At 42.0% G+C, this 20,404-nt stretch overlaps 1 protein-coding gene across 4 annotated transcripts in view; it reads right to left on the reverse strand.

Annotated features, from left to right (window-relative positions):
* LOC118234146 (catenin delta-2-like) overlaps nt 1–20,404 on the reverse strand; it is a 178,390-nt gene that overhangs the window by 138,340 nt on the left and 19,646 nt on the right. For all 4 annotated transcript variants that reach the window (XM_035430527.1, XM_035430526.1, XM_035430525.1 and 1 more), the window contains exon 2: nt 12,643–12,776. In XM_035430527.1, the coding sequence (XP_035286418.1) occupies nt 12,643–12,771 (129 nt within the window). In that variant the 5' untranslated portion in view covers nt 12,772–12,776. The remainder of the gene's footprint in view (nt 1–12,642; nt 12,777–20,404) is intronic.

Below are 20,404 nucleotides of genomic sequence, written 5' to 3' on the forward strand. Positions count from 1 at the left end.
TGTGTCACCATACGATGCGCTCATATCCAGAAAACAAGGCTAATTCATCAAGGGCAGCGTGACACTGACGGGTGGCCCGTGGCAGTTTTAATTTTACCGAATGACGCTAGCCTGCTGGAGCGCCCTTCTTGTTTAAAATTGGACACAACACTGACACCTCCTTCCGAAAACAGATAAGAGGAGAGGAGAGATGTGTGGAAAATGGCATTAGCGACCGCTGCTAGCGCACACTGTGGGGGAAGCACAGAGCATTTCTGCATGGTTCCCAGAATCTCTGCCCTCCCAAATCCCTGCTGGATTTGTCCACACCTAAGTCCTATTTTCGCTATCCGCAAACAGACTGCTCCAGTATCTAAAACGTGTTCTAAATTGCGTTTTCACTTCTGTTGATTTCTTTATTTATTTATAGTCTGGAGAGATGTCTCTTACCAGAACGGGGTTAGCTTTTTGAAAAAAAAAGAAAAAAAAGAAGAAGCTTTTTTTTGGAACAATTCAAAAAACAGAGATTCGGTGAAAGTGTCTGGAATCCGCCAGACATAAGTGCAAATAGGAGTAATTGACTCACTCAACAGCTAATATAATTCACCAAGACCCTAAGAAAAAAATCAGCCTTTTAGCACTTTACTTTAATGGAAGTAAAAGCACATCTACTCCTATCAAATAAAGTCCATTTTACTATGAGTATTAAATTATCCTATTCTTTCACACCTAATGAAAGCAATTAGAGAAGAGAAGGGCCTATACACCCAGAACAGAGCAAGCAGTCAATTCATTTTTCAGTCCATACCTTTCCACCCTGTCTGAATTTATCATGCCGCCAAAAGGCCTGTAAGCCATTAACACAAAGGCCTGTACAGCGCCTATCCACAAAACGTCCTGTCCTAAATTTTGAGAGACAAATCAATCTTTTTGTGTTGTGCACAATAAGCATTTAGTGGCTGCCAAAATAAATGGGGAATGCGCGAGAGAAAAGAGCTCATAATACTAAAAAACAAACTTGCATAAACATGTTGCCAGGGAAATGAGGTCAAAGTGCGTTTATAAATCTGAAAATCTTGTAAGAACTGCACCCTTAATTGTCTGTACCCTGTGTTGACTGACAGTTGAGTGACATGTGGATTTTTCAGTCATCTGCTGAAGATAATGGAAATGACAGTTCTCTTGACTCCTTCAGCAAAGCAGATTTAAAGTAAAATGGAGGGCTTTCACACATATGTCACAAAAAACAAAGTCCAGATCTGAAACAATGACAAATAATATTTTTTTGTAACTTCTGTCGAAATCCTGTCTCAAATGAAAACAAAAGCAATAGTTTAATAGAGATAGTTTAATATTTTTTCCCCCGAATGCCCATCCTCTGTAGCCTGGATATTGTGTGTTTCGTCCTTAAGTTAAGTTTAAATTAGATGCATTTTATGATCGGGATCAAGTTCCTGAACACATGGCATTTACTATCCATGATGTGCACTTCCTGCTTCCAATCTGATCCTCTTCCTGTAGTCGATAACACAAGCAAGCCTTACTGCCAGCCAAGTTTTTCATTAGAGAGTACAGAGAAATATAAAACTATTTTTAAAAGGGCCCTGAGGATGCTCATAAATGCTTCCAGAAGCAGGGGATTTGCTGTAAAAGTAAGCATCACAAACAAGACACTTTATTGTCTTACTGAAGTTGTGTTCTAACTTTGAATAAAGAATTTAAAAGCAACAATTTTTTTCTCTATTTCTTATGAAACACTATGATTTTACCACTTGCTGACATTCGTTGAAAATATAAAACCTTCAGAAAATGTTTACAACAATGTGAATGTACATTCTTCTAGTGATATAGCTTTTTTTGTGATTCACTAAGATGTCCATCCTAAAGATACATATTTTTTAACACAATGAAACAGCCCATGCATTTTAAACGAGTGATAAGGTGACACCCATACATTAGTAAAACTTGAATATACGTAGCGCTGTCTGGGTGTGTTCATGCTCATGTGTCCAAATGAAATTTAACAACATCATATCAAGTTTAGGAACAACCTCACATATAAAGTAGAACAGCTGCATGAATTCTCTATCCACACTGACAAATAACAATGTTGTGGGTTTGAAACCAAGCCACGTTAACTCAAAACATCCACTCTTTTTTACTTATTAATATTTATACTATTCTTGTTAAACAAGGTGCTGCATTAAAATACATTTTTAATGCCTGCTTACAGCACATTGTCCCTTTAAAAATAAAGGCAAAAAAAACCCTTATATTGTATTTTTCTCATAGTAGATTTGCACGGTGCAGCTGTGGTTCTGTGACGATTTATTACCTCAGGAAACAGATCAGACTATGATGGAGTTGGGCTATAGTCTACAAACCTAAGCAATTCTGACTCCCTAAAAAGAATCCTCCATAAGAGAATAAAGAGTTTGTAAGGGCCAGGCCAAAAGCTGATGAACCACATTTGGCAAGACACAAGAATATTCATTTATTAACTTCAGCAAAATGACAGTGAGATACACTGATAAAGTCCATCACACTCAACATCCTACCTGGTGAGGTATTTTACAGAAAATTGAGACAACATATTCATCAGAGGAAAATGGCTGCCTAGATATGAAATTAGCTGTTTTACTATTAGCTTGAACAAGCACCCTGTTTGGAAAATAAGTTCTTCAACTGAAGCACAATCCTTTGTGCTTTCAGAGAAGAGTTCTGCCAGCGAAAGCTTTGTTGTTTTTATGAACGCTCAAAAAATGAAATACTTAACCCTGACTTCATAAACTTTGGTATGAATGTACATTTGCTAAATATCCTTACACAGCGATGACGCAGCAGGCACATTTCCCTGGCCCTCCATTCAGGAGGCTAATTTGGCTCTTTGCTTTCCGAATCAATTAAGTGGAGAGCAAATGCAGCATCGAAAGCTGATTCACTGCCACAGTTATAATTGCAGCCAGGGATTGAACGGAGCACATCTTAACAACACACTGCTGCAGACGAAGAGTGTGGGAAGTCAGGTTCACCTGTGTTATAAAGAAGGGTCACACAAACATGGTCCGACCAAGTCAGAGTTCATCTTGACGCCTGCGAAATAATGTGACTAAGAAAACCTTGCACAAACACTACCAAAAGCACATAATCACAAGCTACTGTCACTTCTACATTGCCAGCAACATTGCCAATGTCCTGCAAGGTGCCTTTCAGGAAAGTGATGAGCCCCATAGACTTGTATTGAGCTTTGATGCTGTCCGTACCAACTGTGAGTGGTAGGTCAGTGACAGCACATGATTTGCCACTGCGTCACCGAAGAGCGGAATGTTTCAGTCAGCTTGATCATCCTGGTGTAGTCACACAAGAATGGTTCTGTCCCCTTCTGCCATTTTCATCTTTCATTTTTCTGATGGCCCATACGCATAAGGCATGCATGATTACCCATTAGTAATTTTTCACAGATAGGCATGCTAATTAGTGCTGTCTCACTGTCATAGAGTAATGGAAAAGAATGCCAATGCACCATATCAGAAACATTATCTGCCAAAAGAAACCAGACTTATACTAAAGATGGAATAACTGGATAACTGCTACATATTCATGCATTCACTAATTATTATTTTTACCATACGCTTCAGTTTTTTAATTGTATTTCTATTTTCCTAATTCAACTGTGCTATACTGTAATAACATGTTTGTAAAATCTGTTGCTTCTAATCAGAAACACTCTCTCTGATTGGTGCTAACAGTCCTGAAAGGGCCATGTTGGCTCCAACGTGTAAGACAGTGCCTTGCACGTACTGTAGGTCAGTGCATTAGCATAGCACACAGGCTATCTCTGCAGTGCTGATTGCACAGGTGTGGGTGGCAGAGCAGTGACTTGAGGCACAATTAGAAATTAACTCATTTTTATTCTAAAATGATGTTTTAAAAAATAAACACGAGTAGACAAATGAGAGGATGCAGTATAGAACATGGAAGCAGTGAGACGAATGACAGAAGGGGAAAAAGAAAGAGAGAGAGAGAGACGTCAGTGGTACTAAGCCCTTAAAATACACCACACTGTGACCGATGACCTGTCAGCGGTGAAAAATATTAAGCTAAGAAATGGGTTCAGACTGCAGGAGTGTAGCCCGCAGACAGTGGCTGACAGAATAAACCATGGCTACCCAGAGAGGACATGTGGTGCCCACACTGCAGCTATGAAGACGCTGTGAAAGAGCTGCACTCCATCATAAAATGTGAGAAGTACGGGGTAGTAAGATACATACAGTCCCCCCCACAATATTGCAGATACATTCAAGACTCCCTGCCCTACAGAAAGCATTAGGACATTTTTTGACCTGTGATAGTTCTTGAGCTTACACATGCTTAGCAAATGTGTTTTCTTCCTTAAAGTAGGACCCTACATGCAATTGGATTTTTCATTTTAGCATGCATTTCAGTATGCATTTTTCTGTGACATTTAATTTTATCTCCAGTGCTACTGTATCATAATCATAACATACATTATACAGTTAAATTCAAATGTTTTTTTCATTTAACATGTATGTGAGTCTGTGTGTGTGTGAGAGAGAGAGAGAGAGTGAGTGTGTATGTGCGTCTGTATGACAGAGAGAGACAGTGTGTGCGTGCACTTGTGCATGTGTGTGTGAGAGAGAGAAAGAGAGACAGAGAGGAGAGAGAGAGTGAGAGAGAGAGAGAGAGAGAGAGAGAGAGGTTCTGTGTGTGAGAGAGAGATAGAGAGAGAGAAAGACATAATAATATAGAGAGGGATGGAAAGGGTGATAGAGTATAAAATTATCCAGGCATTATTCCCTGATGTTCACCTTGGCTTGCACAGGCTAGATCCACTCCTTTGATAAGAGCAGTTAATATCATACCAATAAAAGACATCTGAGCTGAGGATGATGGACTGTTTCCCGGATGAGAACGCTAAGCGCTATGCATGTAGCATGTAACACGATGTGTCTGGCAAAGAGACTGTCTTTTGCAGCTGGCTGTATTCTGTGACAGGCGGATATGGGGAGGTGGGGCGGGGGGGGGGGGTGGGTTTGTTGTACAAAGCCCAAACCCCCCCTCTAACACACATCACACTGCCAGTGTCGTCCCTCCTTATCATGAAAGGACAGCAGGCAGCTTGCTGCTAGCACTGGAGGGACACGTGCACACTGACAGTTTACAACCCAGATACACATCAAAATCTATTAACCTTCTGGAGCGGCAAACACAATCGAGGGGGGGGCTTGTTTTGTCTTTTTTGGTCTTTTTGCTGTGGTAAACAGCCTACGCCCTCATCCCTCCACCCTAATCACCACCAATTGTCGCTGGCTTTTGGCTATTACTGTATTGCTACTAACAGGGCCCAATAAAAATGCTATAAATTATTTTATATAGTATACATAGTCACATGGCCACAAAACTCCGCTATTTCTCATGTTGGGCTATAACTATCCTCTTAATTCACAGGAAAGAAAAGGCTTTTGTAGCTTTGGGCTAGAATCAATCTTGTACCCTTTACTCTGTCTCACAATGTAGCTGCAAGTTTTAAAAAAAAATGTTTACTTTACAAACAGTTTGACAAGAGCCACGAACATCAAAACTAATGAAAAAATGTGGGTGCGTTGAAATAAATTAACATTTCAGCATGTATCCATTTAAAAAAGCAAATGAAAATAAATGCACATATGGAACTAAAGTAGCCACAATATAGAACTTTAAGTTTATACTCGCTATAGCCTATAGGGTGAGAGGGGTTAGAAAAAAAGGCCTGGGCATTGTCACACACTTCTGCTTAAAATTTCAAAGAGGGTCAGGGGAGCCATGATGCACACCATTGAGGTGTGGGTGTTCAGGCTGCTGTGTTGACCATAATGGGAGGCTCATTCCACCACTGGGGGGCCAGAACAGGCAAGAGACTTGCAGGAGGGAGGGTCAGGTGCCAAGGGGTAGCAGAACAGAGAGGTCTGGCTGATGTGTAGGGTCTGATGATCCTCGGAAGATATAACAAAAAGCCCAGCAGGTTAATAGCAAGGTTTTGCATTTATGTAAGCCTATAAAAGGCAGCTAATGGAGGGAGAGATCACATGACTGAGCTGGGGGAGGTTGTAGATCAGGCCAGCAGCAGCGTTTTGGACGAGCAGCAGAGGTCTGATGGGGGAGGCAGAAGACCAGGGAGGAAGGAGTTGCAGCAGACCAGACGGGAGGTGATCAGAGACTGGACTAATAGCTGATTTGAGCAGGTGGTGAGGAAGGGGGGCGGATTCTTCAGATCCTGTACAGGAAGCATCTGGACAACCAACTTACTGCTGTGATGTTCTTGGAGACGGACTGATGCATGATGTTTGCTGTTGGCAAAACAACACTTCTCATTTTGTCCTCGACTTGCTACCCGGACTCACAAATAAAATGCAAATTTTACTTTTTTCCTGAAAAACTCTATCTGCCAATGTTAAGTGCTTAACTCACCAAATTATCATTTGAAAAAAAAGGAGGAGAAATAGAAACTTGCATTCGTTTGCAAGTCAAGGTTAAGGGTAATCCTTGACAGAATCCAGGCTGATTTCCCTAATAAATCAGTCAGATCTCCAGAAAGCCAAAGACCCAATTTCCATAAATCCAAGCCAATGCTTTCCATTTCCACATGTTTAAATGGTAAAACCTGCAAGCTTCCTGGGCCCAGAAGACTTGGTCTCTGTCTGTGTTTCCAATCCATGTCCTGGGGTGTACAGATGTATGAGTTTCTTCAGTCCAGCACTGCTCTCATTAATTCAATGCTGACGGTACAACTGAATAAATATCTTTCCCCAATAATTCAATTTCTGCAGAAATTACTCTGAAATATATGTGCAAGCCTTCGGCACAAGTTCAACTAGATCTGTGTTTTAGATACTGAATCCTTAAAACCTAGATCATTATAAAACATACATTTTAGGTTTGGACTTTTTGAGTTGGATGTGTTGAGGGACCCATTACCAGAATTGTTGTTCTTCTGACCTGGTATTTGACATTGGCCTAGCTAAGCACAAAAAAGAAAAAAGATAAGAAAGGCCCTGCGCCAAGCAGAGGTATTTATTTGTTGACTTTTTTTATTCATGAAAACATTTATTCTTTCAGTTTTCTTTGGCAAATGTGACCTGGTTCTGCTGGGCCATTTGTAGAAAAGTCTTTTTCCATGATTGAAAAATGTACACAATTCCAAGGGTCACATCTAAGCACAAGAGTTCAGAAGTGGTGACCAGAGACTGTTGAGATTATACACTTGGTGTTCCTTCCTGTTACAGCTAAGGAGTTCAATGCCTATTTCATTTCTGAAGTGTAGGAGCTTCAGGGCCAGTTCACCAATGTAGGGATGGAACTTTAAATGCAAAGTTTAAACAGCTCAATCTCTGTAACACAGATACAGAATCTTTTTGGCCACTGTACTGTTAGACGGCTATGGATAACTTATGCTTTATGAGATCTGACCTGTGTTCTCTATTTGTTCCAACGACCTTCTGTATCCACTCATTGTACATCGTTTTGGATAAAGGCATCTGCCAAATAAAATGTTGAGCAATGTAATGTTATTCCTGATTGGGGCTGACATGAACCAAAAAGGAGGGGGTCACTAAGAGTGAGTCCCTGGATCTCACAGTGGCGGCCATTTTACCCTCCTGAATTCAACTCCAGCAGCACTGGGGCCTCCCAGCAGAATTAGAGCAGTGAAAGACAGGTTGGCTTGGGGTGGGGGCAGGCTGACAGCCAGACTGCTACTGTGGGTCATTCTGGCTTAATCTCATATTCCTGCACGCCGCTGCACTTCCTACCAGAAAGAGGTTATCCCCCCCTCCCCCCCACTGAAAGTCAGCGGGGCCAGCTGCAGAGGCCATCTGAAATGCAGGCCTTGTCAGCCCACATTCACATCTACACGTGTTGCCAGGCCAGGCTCAGAATAAGTAAAACCCCCCCTGCCTGAACGAAGGGCCCGGGCAACACTCCCCCCGCAGGCCCCCAAGCATGGGGCCAACCTCCAGAGCACCTTCAGCCACACCAGCGGGACGCCTCCCCGCCGACCTTTCATTTTGGATTTGTTTTAAACTGATTTGTATTTGAACACACACACACACACACACACACACAAACCGACTAGAAAGCACACACGGGGGATACATTAAGTGAGGTGGAAATGAGGGGGTAGTAATGAAATGGGGGGTCAGTGCCGAGTGACATGCGGTGTCATTCTGAATCATTTCTCGGGTGTTGGGGGTATGTGAGTGCGCTTAGCAGGTACGTTTTAATCAGGTATTTAAAAGCTATACTTCTGACTGCTTAGTGGCTTTCATTTCCTTTCATCTTTTGAATTTATGCCATGTCCACTTTTTCGTTTAAATAACTTTAACAGCTGTGTCTTATTCGGACGAGTTATTCAAACAAATAATTTTCCTCCTGCATCTCACGGTAGCAAGCAAATCTCCAATTCGAAGGCAACACTCCAACTCTCCAATTTGCAAACAACACCACAGCTCTCCAATCTCCAGATTTATTCAAACACAGTCACAAGCGACAAAGCTCAATTAGTTTAAATAATACAACATTTAATTTAGGTGAGTGGTTCACTGCTTGGCTGAACTGAAAGCCTGCGGACACTGCAGCCCCTTCAGGACCAGGGATGGTAGCACTGCTGTCCAGGATAAGGTTCGAGTAGTCCAATAGGAACTGTGGCCCTATGGGACCAGTTCTGAGTAGCCCTGCAGGCACTGTGGCCCTCAGGACCCAGGATTGAATAGCCTAACCCAGTACCATTTACAAGTGCAATTCTAAATTTACAGATGGATGTATTCTGCCCTAGGCTTGAAATCATTTAATTTCTCAAGGCTCAACATTGTACTGAAGGATATGCAGAGAACGCTGATAACTGTATAGTTGTGCTGTCAACAAGGAATTGTAAACCTCAGAGACCTTGGAAGAAGTTAGGTTGTCATTTGCATGTTATAAGTAGATATCATTTCCTTGCAATCCTATTCTCATCTCTGCATTCAGGGGACTAAATTAATCTATATTTACTTGTCAATAGTTATGTTGGAAAACATGTTTTTCCCCAATATGAAATGTCACATTTTGCAGCTCTGATCATATGTCATTTGATCCAAGCCTCCTTTTTTACTTTCCAAAATGTCTGTCAAGTTGTTTCAACAGAGACTGTACATCAGAGCACAAAATGAATGTAATCCCTAAAGCATCAAGCCAAAAATATTAGCTGCAATCCCAGAAAGGATATTTACACAGCATATGGTGTTTGTGTTTAACAATTCCTCAATACTGACAGTGCAACCCACTCTAACCTTTTAGCAACACGTTACATAGACATAGGATGACAGCAGAGAAAGCAGGAAAAAACAAACTAACAAAGAGCAAGCAAAAATGAATCAGTGAGAATGGCACAAGCCTAGTAGCCACCTTTTCCCAAGTCGATTTGCATAAAATGTACTGAACTGGACATCTACTGAGGCAGCTCAGGTTGAAACTCGCTCAACGTTGCAACAACTGTGCCCCACCCGGGATTCAAACCCGTAACCTACTGACTGCAAAGTCCAAAGTCGTTTATCAATTTAGACAAGATCCTTGCAATCCACAAAAGGAATCCACAGCACTGTGTAAAGCCTATATGTCCACCTGCATGCACAACCTTCAATCTCCATTAGGCTACATCTTTATTCACTGTCCACAAGTTAAATAAGCACTCGTCCCTCACAACTTTTCACACTGTTTATTCTACAGATACAGTCTGGCAAGTTAGCTGTGGCCACCACTAACACTGGCAAACTATAGGAAAAAACTCCTGCTTTTACTAGTAAGTCAGAAAAAAAGAAATATATAGATTGAATCCAGATTAGTGAGTCATTTCAGCAGACCTCCATAATGCATAAAAATACATTTAAATAAAATGATGTGTTAACACAACTGCGGCAAACTGCATGTGTTGATGCAACGTGCCGCCTCTGGTTGCGAGCACTCTTTCCGGTTTTCACAATCTAGAAGCCTCAGTATTCAAGCAACGCTTGTATATCACAGACCTGTATTTCACAGGTATATTACAATATTCCTAGAGGGAAAATACACCACTGTATGCTGTATACAGATAATGAACTCAGTTAGAAATGTGTAGACACAAATGACCGTGTTTACGACCAGTATCGTTACTTTGTTTATGCAGTGTTGCTATTTATTATCATTAGTGCGATGTTCAGGTTTAAAGCCTCCACCAGAAGGCCTAATCATATGATGAATTGCTTGTATGTTCTATGAAATTTTCAAATTTGCATTGTTGCCTGGCACACAGGATAAACTAACCTCTAGAGGTTTGCTGTCTGAAGGAGTTTTCTAGGACCGGTTGTTAAACACATGCTCAAAAAAGCCAAGAATTCTCACTAAAAAGGTTTTGTTTATCAACAGCTGGCACTCACTCAGACTAAGAATACAACAAGAATTTTTTTATTTCATTTTTTTAAAAGAGTGAAATTGCAGTGGTCAATAGCCCCAAAAATTACCCACAAATTGAAACAATGATCATTCATGGATATGGAAAGTCACACATGAACATTTAGGCAGAAATAATGCAGATAAACTCTGAAATGCTTCAGCTCCACTGTCGGTAGGACAAATGCTATGCGGAAAGCTGGTGGCTGGCGCGTCCATATTTTACGGGGCAAACGGCCCGTTTCACAGCAAACGGAACTCCAGGGTGAATTTATGAAGCGGCCGGCGCGTTTTGGAAAGCACCGGTCCCACACGCGGGGCGTCGCTGAACCGCGGAGTGGAACCGCTAAGGCCCGCAGAGTTTGGCACAGATACCACTGGCACGGGTTTGCCAGATCTGCATGGGGAAAGTCACCATCTCTGGAAACCTCAATAAGCCTCTGTGTGTGGAGAGAGAGACATCGGGACGATTTAGCCCGGTGGTGTGGTGGGGTGTTCATTCTTGCTTGCTTCCTACATGTACAATGTAGCTTCTTTTATTTCTTTTCTTTTTTTACATAGAAAAGAACACTATAATTAAAATAGGCCAGTTTCTCAACACAAATGTCTCTGGGTCACTCCAAAAGTCTTTAAATTTGGTAATAGAAATCACAATTATGGAATCACTATGCAGTCCTCAAAGACATATTTCGCAAAGTACGTTCACTGCTAACCATCTCTACTGAGAGCCAATGAAAAAAATGGGTTTTCTGTAGTTTTATTTATTATATACTTTTTACTCACATCAACTAAAATAAAACCCAAATTATATGGCATATAGTTGAATAATTGTTACAGTTCTTCTGATTTGTATTAAACAATATACAATATACATGCATTTTTTATTGGGGTAAAGGGGTAAAGTGTGTTTGGTGTGCAAATATGCAAATATTTAGTACAATGACCACAGGGCTGTCATCATATGCATCCTTTTTAAGTACGTCTCAGGGATTTGTGGAATTATATACAGTAGGATACTTATCATAGACCGGATTTTATCAGGCCAGAAGAAGGGAAATCCTTCCACTCTATCCTTTTATCCTTTTAAATACCATGCTAACCCTATATATTTCATAAACTGAAAGCCAGTTATATTTATAAGATGTAACTAATAATAGCACAGATGCCACCTAGCTACTGAAAGTGGATATGTCTGATTATGCTTGAAAATCCAGACCAGCAGTCCAACCCAGAAGTCACAATACTGGTCAAAATAAACCAATACCCATTCTGGCTAAAGTAAAGATGTCCACCTCCATGGCAACTAGCATGGAAATCTCGAATACCCTGAAATTTATTCTTTTTTTGTAATCTTGTATTTTAAGGTGACTATACAAATGTGCTTCTCTCACAATCTTGAGCTTATTGTCAGACTGAAAAAAGCTTTCAAACTGATTGGACCCCTTGGAATGGAAAAAAAATCTAATTCTTCTCCACTCATTCTGTTTGTAATCAGTTGCCCCTGCCACTGCTCTTCCAGACGCTGGAATTAAAGTGACAAATGCATGCAGACGCTTACAGGAATGCACAGGAACATTAGGAATGGTGAAAGAAACACCGGTGTGAGAAACAACATTATTCACTTTATTTTATTAAAGTTAGCAAACACAGGACGTTCCAGTCACATGGTGTACTCTGTTTAGCGCGCCATAGATTACCAGACCATTTTTCTTTCTTTTCCAAAAATTCACATCATTCAGAGTTCAGAGACCCATTTTACACTGCTGAAATTGTCCTTTTTCGCCACTGACATTTTTCAACACTTGTCACTTTGCCTAAAAGCTTCTGCCAAATAGCTGTATAATAAATGACATTTGTTTTCTCTGAAACAAATAGGGTGAAAGTACTCACACAAGAGTGCAACGCCACTGAAGCACTGTTGTTTTAGTACTTTTACATAGTTACATGTTTTAATTACTGACTGAAGCACTCAAACAGTGAAGAACTGAAGTAGCCTTTAGTGATTCCTGGCATCCTCAATCCTGCAGTCCTTGACCACATCCCCCAAAACTGAAGACATTTAGAATATTACAAAACAAATTGGGCCCACAACAAATTCCATGATGGGAGAAGAAGTACAACAAATCTAAGGGAGCGTTTTCACTCCCATCACCATGAGACGGGTCGGTATTCTTCAAGACCGCTCAGGACCGCGACGGGACCTACCTGCTCTTTGACGGAGGCCAGGATGGCGGACGTGGTCTCTGTCTCGGACCCGTCGCCGTTGGACGCGTTCAACACGGGGCTCAGCATGCCTGTCTTTTCCTGCTCAGACGGCTGGTCAGGAACTGGCATAGCTCCTGGAGCGGAAGAAAAGCAAATTGGAAGTGTGTTAAAGAAACGGGGAACAGAATTTCCTCCAGCGACTTTACAGCAGGAACGGCTCAATTAGCGGCAACCTGCGAATCCGATGCGTTGTAGTTGTCAGGGAATGAAAATGTCTTCTCCGAGCAGACCACTGGCTCACAAAAATCACTTCAGAACAGGGCTTGTGTGTCGACTCTAATGAGCTCAAGAATGTGCATTTTAGACAGATTCCTCAAAGCAAATGGTTACCAATTAACCTGAAAACTATTTTTGAAAAGTGCAAAGTAATTAAGGCAATTCGTAACTTAAAATGACAGACAATTCTTTCACAATTTTCATCTTTGGCTTTCATCGTTTGTGCAAAAAACGAACGAGTGTTTACTTCCCGATCAACAGAGAGAATGTTTTAAGTGGCATGAAACATTCTGCACGAACAAGCCCCAGGAGAAAGCCATCACTTAGAGAAGCGGTGTGTATCCCACTGAAAGCAGAATCTGATAGTATCTAATGTAGTGGTAACCTGAGCAACCGTGGCCAAAATTAACCCCCCCCCCCACTTCTGGCTGTAAGAAGCCAGCCGTGCAGCATCACCATGAACTTCCAGTCATAGCTGTCAAATGTCACAGGTGTAAATGTAAGTCGACATGGAACTCAATGTGAGTGCCCACACAACTCATAGCTTTCACACGGATTGCAGACTGTCGAAAAAAAAAAAAAACCCCAGACTGATCAGTGTGTTTACACAAGGAAGTTGAAGCATAAAAAAGTGCTCTGCGCTGACATTCAGCCAAAGTAATTACTCAGGTGCAGCCATAATCTCACAAAGTACACTCTAATGAGTTTTAGATACACAAACTTACTGTACATTTAACAAATTTAGACCATTTTTTTATTGATTACACATCAAACACCTGGACGTTACTGTAGTTACATAGTATAAATAGGGAATAATGTGTTGAATTGACAAGGAAGACGAGCGGAATCCATGGCACAATGTCCAGGCGGTTGAAAATGGCTGACTCTGCCAAGTCTGTGTGACCATTAATAAAGACAACTCGCATTATTGGAGAAGACAAGAGGTCTCAGCAGACAAGCACTTTCAGAGAAAATCAAATTATACCCACTTAAGGCTCTATTTTCGGAGCGTTCGCGTAGTTTCATCTATCTTTCTCACATTAGGGTTGAGCTAGAAGTCAGAGGCCTGCCTGTCCACTGGAATGACCTTTTTGATGCTGGAGTCTACGTAAGAACACTTGTGCAGGACAGTCAGATTTACAAAGAGGAGCCAAAACAGGGTTAAAACTTTTGAAACATGCAGTGCCTGCTGTAAAAAGTTGAAATAGAAATGGAGGGTTCAGTCCAATCACTGTTAACTCAATTAGCTTATTTGTCATTAAGTGATTATTCCCCCCTTACCATTGAATTAGATAATTACTTTCTTAAACTGGATACTCTCCCAACCACCCTTCAAGTTTATTAAATATCCCATAAAAATACTTAAGAAAAATGGGATACTGGCAGTATAATATTCATTTCAATTGTATAAACATTTTCTTGTTGATACAGTATAGAACAGTATAGAACTAATAAAGAAGCACATAGCCATATTTTTTATCATTAGATTATAATGATGAAATGATATCAGATAATATTACACACATTAGACTGGATACCCATCCTGACCCCAGTGTTTATAGAATAGGACACAATGATAAATCAAAACACTGGCAATGGCAGTATAAAATAAAATGGAATACATTTGGTCTATATATTTTTATCATATTTAAATTATTCCTTTTAACTCTTTTTTAAGCCTGTTTCTCTTTTACTATACTTATTGCTGCTGCTGAATTTAATAGGGTGCATTTAATAGCTGCATTTTTTTCTTGCTACATGTGCTATTTAGAAAGTTTAAATTGTTTCAATAAACACATGTGTTTCTTCACTTTGTTTCAGTGTGACAAATACAGTTCTTGTTTGTTTTAGACTGCTGAATGATTCCCTGAAAGGCCTATTACCATCGGCACCTGTTCTGGTTCTCTGCAACCCATTGTTACCTTTCTTCCAAAGACTAATACCTAGATTTAATATATTAAGATGTAAGATATACTTTACCATCATAAATAAGGCAGAGTATATAATCTGACAGCCTGATCATACCAGATATTACTTCAATATGCTGCCATGGAAACAGCAGTCCCCGGAAGCCTCATTAAAATGCAAAACGCTGCTTATTCCAGTGTTAATTATCCATGAAGCTGTCTGGCCACCACACTCTCTCTTCATGGTCTGTGCACCACTGGGAAATTCTCAAACAGTGACTGTGTGTGTACAGCAAGGATTCACTGAAGTAATTTGGCTATATAAAAGGGAATACAGCCAGGTCAAGGTTTCCAAGGGTAACCATCTCTGAAGCAACAACATGCTTCAGCCAAGCACTGCAAAATGTTTATGTAAAGTTCAACAATGCTCACTGGGGCTGGAAGATCAGGCCTATGATCACCTGCTAACACTATTTCCAAAGAAAAAAATTAATTAGAAATCAAAAACAATTATTATGGTGATGATGATGATGACGATGATGATTATTATTATTATTCTTACCTCTGGCAACAGAGAGTTTACGTGGGGTTATGTTTTCACCCCCATTCTGTCTGTCTGTCAGTTTGTCTGTCTGTCTTCTTCCTCCATTACAGCAGCTAGCTAGCTGTCAACAAATACTCAGCTGAAATCAGATCCTGGACCACAGGCTGTGTAGCCACACCTACCCCTCCCCACACAGAAACGAACGCCAAGCCCAGAAACATTCTGAACACATTTCAGGACAACAAAAACAGGTAAAGTTTCATGAATTTTGGGAAAATGCATAAAGACAGAGATTACCAGTGCATCACAGATATGCCTTAGCATGGTTATTTTATAATATTTTCAAGTTAAGAATCCTGCATAGTATGCCTTTAAGAGTGACTAGAATTTAAACGGACTTACATTATGTTCACTTAGCATTCTGTTGAATTTCCAACATGTGAAACTGAAAGTTGGATAAATATGATGATTACTCAGGTCACCACAGGCCAATCACAAGCACAGAAATTTAGAAAACTTGAATGGGCAGTGATCATACATCAGGAATTACTTGCTTATTTTCTCTCTTCACACAGTTAGAAAACTAAAAACAACCAAACTGTGCCTGTGAAGAAAAGAACACCAATGCGAAAGTAAGTCACAGTAAAGAACAAATGCTAATTGTGTTTTATCCTGCAGTAAATTTTTAACATGTTACCAAGGTGGATGTTCACGATGGTCACAGAGGTGGACCACACCTGATCAAGGGAAAAGCAGCCATTTTCCTCTGGGATTCAAACCTAAAACGTTGCAGCTATGAGCCTGGTGCCCACCACAGCATCAGAGTGCCTCCTGCTTTCACAGACCTCTACTAGGGCAGCTGTTCGACACTACAATGTGGAGCAAGGTCCTGAGAGCTGGAAATATTAGCATTAAGCTGCCTGAATCCCAAATGACACATTACTGTCCTACCCTACAGCAAGGAACTTAATTAGCTTTGCATTAGTAAATGACCAGTTAAACGCAACGGCTGGCCTGGATATGGACACACACTCAGTCAGAAAGTATGTGTGTGCAAAACACAATAAATATACAGTTTATATTCTGCTGATGCTTGTTTCCATGAACACAGTGGTCTCAGGTTACATGCGCTATTGGAAATAGTTCCAGGCAGAAATATGATTAAATATAATCTTTTTTAACAATAATTGCATAATAAACACCCGTACAACCTCTGGATGCAATGTGACAGTCCAAGCTTTTTTGTTTTTTGAGTTACTTGAAGTGAATTTTCTTGCTTTAGATCTCAAACCCCTGCATTCCCCTGCAGCCATTGTAAACCCGTAACTTGATCACACACAAAAACTGTCTGGGCCAATCGAAAACATACCCAAACCAGAGATCCACAGAAAGTGAACAATTCCTTTAAAGACTATTATCAAACAACTCAAGCACTTAAAACTACCACCATCAAAATGATGTTTTCAAGAAGTTTCTAAATTCGAGGACTTAACGATTTTTCAGTAGAGTGTGGGAATCCAGTCAATTTCCAGTCAGTTCCCAAAGAACAGGAGCACAGTGACTGTGCTCAAAAAACACTGGTACTATAGTGGTGTGTATCTCACTACTATACACACACACACACACACAAATACATCTGTACTGAATATGAGGTGCACATTCTAGTCACTCATAAGTAGCATAGAACATGTCACACAGATGCGTGAGAAGTACCAGGCTGTATGTCAGTCTAAGCTACTCTAAGGGTTGGGGCTGCGGGGGGGGGGTTGCTCTTTCCTTGTTCACAGTTCCTGCTCTGATGCACGGTCTAAGTCGCCGAACGCATCGCACGCACGCGGCCACAGGTCAGAAATGCCGAGGCTGCAAACGCGGCCGTGTGAAGCCGTGTGAACCTGCTGGTGGAGGCAGAATGGGGCGACACGCCATCCGTCACAGAGCGGCCTTCACGGTGCTGCCTCCCTTCTCTGAAAACGGACTCTTCCGAAACTGAACGCACGTTTACTGTTCCTCCTTTTTCTTCACTAACAGGAAAGGCATGCCGTGCTTTCACACGCTTAAAATTCTGCATTAGTCCCTTAGCCGACACCCTCGGCCAAGGTTACTAACCCCCAGCTCAGGCATGGAGACACCACCCCCATACAGCTCGATAAGTGCTCCTGTACATATGAGTGTACGTGTGTGTGTGCGCGTGTGTGTGTGTATGTGTGGCAACACTGGCAAACTGGCACAAATCCCTGAAACCCAATTTGTCTTATTATTAATTAATTAATGCATTTTTAAAAACACATTTATCATTTATTAGCTAATAAAATTTGGAGCTAATTCTTGCAGTATGTGCTTTCATAATAGTGCTTTCATGGCAATTCAATGCGTGCGTGTGTGAGTGCATGGGTTCTCCCAAGCATCCTGAGCACGCAGATTGATTCAAACTAATTGCAGTATTAAAGAGCACCTAAGGCTCTTACCCTGCTGTTCTAGTGTAGCGTGGGCTTCTCATTAAACCTCGGGACTGAGCTTTCTGGAAAAGGTCAATAAGTTTTGATTGTGAACCTCCATGTAACAGTTTACTGGAACACACTGGAAACGCAGCAGTTCACACATCGGCTGATTTACAGATGCTTGTTACCCGCAAACTGTAGCTTTCCCGAGGTGTCCTTTAATCGATCCACTCTAATTGCGCACTCCAGCTCTGTTTGCATTTTTTATCCTCCATTTTAAGACCTTTTTCTTCTAATACTGAATGGTCAGTTGTGTTAGGAAGCCAGTCTCATTACAGCAATAACCATTGTGACATCACAAGAGCGCACAGAGGAGGCTGCGCCTCCCTTCACTCTGCGGACTGCCAGCTGAGCTGCGCAGTCCTCACATCGGAAGAGAACCTTCACACGCAGAGCGTCTGCAGCGATCCAAATGACCAGAGAGGGCGCTCTCGTGTGGTGAGACTGTGAGAGACTGCACAGCTCATAAAGAGTCTCAAGACCTACCGAGGGGCTAACAGACACTGTATCCGGTGCCTTGTGTCAGGGTGTTACGTGAATCCGTTACATGCCTTCTCAGCCCATAAAAATCCAGGTTCAGAAAGTAAAAGTCCTCCCCTGTATTTTGTTCCAATCACCTGGCTTTGCTAGTAAGTACAACTCTACAGCCAGGAGGTCGAGAGGTAGAACTAATTATTGAAATTATCTAGCTGCGTCCTTGGGTTGGAAGAAACACATGGCAGGTCTTTTACTTTCTGGCCCCTGGACTTTCCACCTCTGATCATAATGGAGAATCCACCCCCCCCCCCCCACCCCACTTCTGTCAGCGGGATGTGTCCCATCTCTTCACGCAACTGTGACTCCTCTCACCTATCGGGTCTATCAGCTCAGGAGGAATGCAACACATACATAAAAGATTAACAAGGCACGTCAACACAGTCCAATCAATTCAGTTTCTCACGACGTAAATGTCAGCTAAAACAGGCTGTCTATTTATATACCTTTTTTGCTGCTGTGCTTAAGGTTAATCAAGAAGAGGACACGTTTATGTTCTCATAAAAGTGTGTTCCAGGTGAATGCTTATGAAAATATAACAGCAGCAGGATGTCATTTTCCATAACTGCTCATAAATGGCATCTGCGTCGTAACAGAAGGTCCACGCTCCTGGTCACGCTTCTAAAACAATCTCATATAAAACAGGGGGCATCAGCGAGCCAACACAAGCAGAACAACAGCTTTCACAGCAGACCTTGGCAAATGCACACTTTGAACACTTTTAACTTTTCAGACGCCAGTAAAAATTTACAAAGGCTCCTCCTGCGGAGAATTTAGCTCCGAAAAACCGGAGAAAAATAAACGTTTATTTTAGAACAGTTGGGAAGCCGCAGGAGTTTTGCTGGTGTCTAATGGGCGCCTGAAACATTTTAAATTATTATTATTTGAGCCCGGCTCAGAGTGACAGGGCCTCAGCGGCAGACAGGAGAAGGACAGCGGCGTGTGAATTTTCATCGATTCTGTAAGCCTCTGGCATTTCATAGCATTTCAGAGCGGGCTCCTCGCTAAGCCTCACAGTCATGTTCCTCCGCGCAGCTCCGGCAGGGATCGATGAGAGTGTCACGCCCGCGTTCCTTCAGAAAAACCGCCGTCCTCCCCCTTTGGAAATGACCACGGGGGAAAAAGGCGCGGGTTCCAAGAGCAAAAGCTTGTTTGGGAAAAAGGCCTGTGTTCTCTTTATTTGTGTTCTAACGTGTGAACAAACTGTACGCAGCAATCTGCCACATAGGAATAATCGGTGCCAAAGAAGACGTTGTTGGGAAAAGATCTAATGTCGGATTCGCTGCAGTTCAAGGCATTCTTCCCCATATCAGGGTGAGACCTGTGCCGGGTGTGTCTGATGTGAGATGAGTTTATGTCAAGTGTCTGTCGCTGGCAGCTGACAGGAAGAATCTCACAAAATCCTTCTAAGACAGACATTCAAGAACGTCCTGGAGGAAGAGGCAGGCGCCCAAGAGTGCTCACCCCTCCCTCTTCAACCACATTACCGTCCTATCAGACCATCAAACCCTATACGCCATTCCTCCGCTCAAAAAAAAAAACGGCAGTGGGGCCTGATGGGAAATCAGTGAATAATGCTCATTGCTCGTCAGGTTTTGGGACCCGCCAGCGTGTCTCAGCCTGATCGCCGCGTCGCCCCGGCGACTGACTCATCCCCCACCAGACTCCACGTCTCCGCTGCTCGGAGAGCGACGGCTGGCGGCCGCGAACGTCTCCAGCCCACGCCGAATCCTGACTCCACCCGGGAAGTGGCACGCCAATGCCGGAACAGGAACAGGGCGGCGGCGGCCTGGCTAAGGGGGCTCCAGACAGACGAGACGATCTCAGCGGCGAGAAAACCGAAGGAGCGGCGGGGATAGGCTGAGAACATCCTCAAACAGTGCACAAGCTCTTCCTGTACCTCAAACCTGCAATGCTTCACCAACATTATGCAAACTCAAGAGTAAAACTGCCTTTCCAAGCCACAGGCCCACCATTGTACTCACACAGTAATTTAACTGCAA

The sequence above is a fragment of the Anguilla anguilla genome, chromosome 8 (assembly GCF_013347855.1).
Source record: "Anguilla anguilla isolate fAngAng1 chromosome 8, fAngAng1.pri, whole genome shotgun sequence".
NCBI classification, from domain to species: domain Eukaryota; kingdom Metazoa; phylum Chordata; class Actinopteri; order Anguilliformes; family Anguillidae; genus Anguilla; species Anguilla anguilla.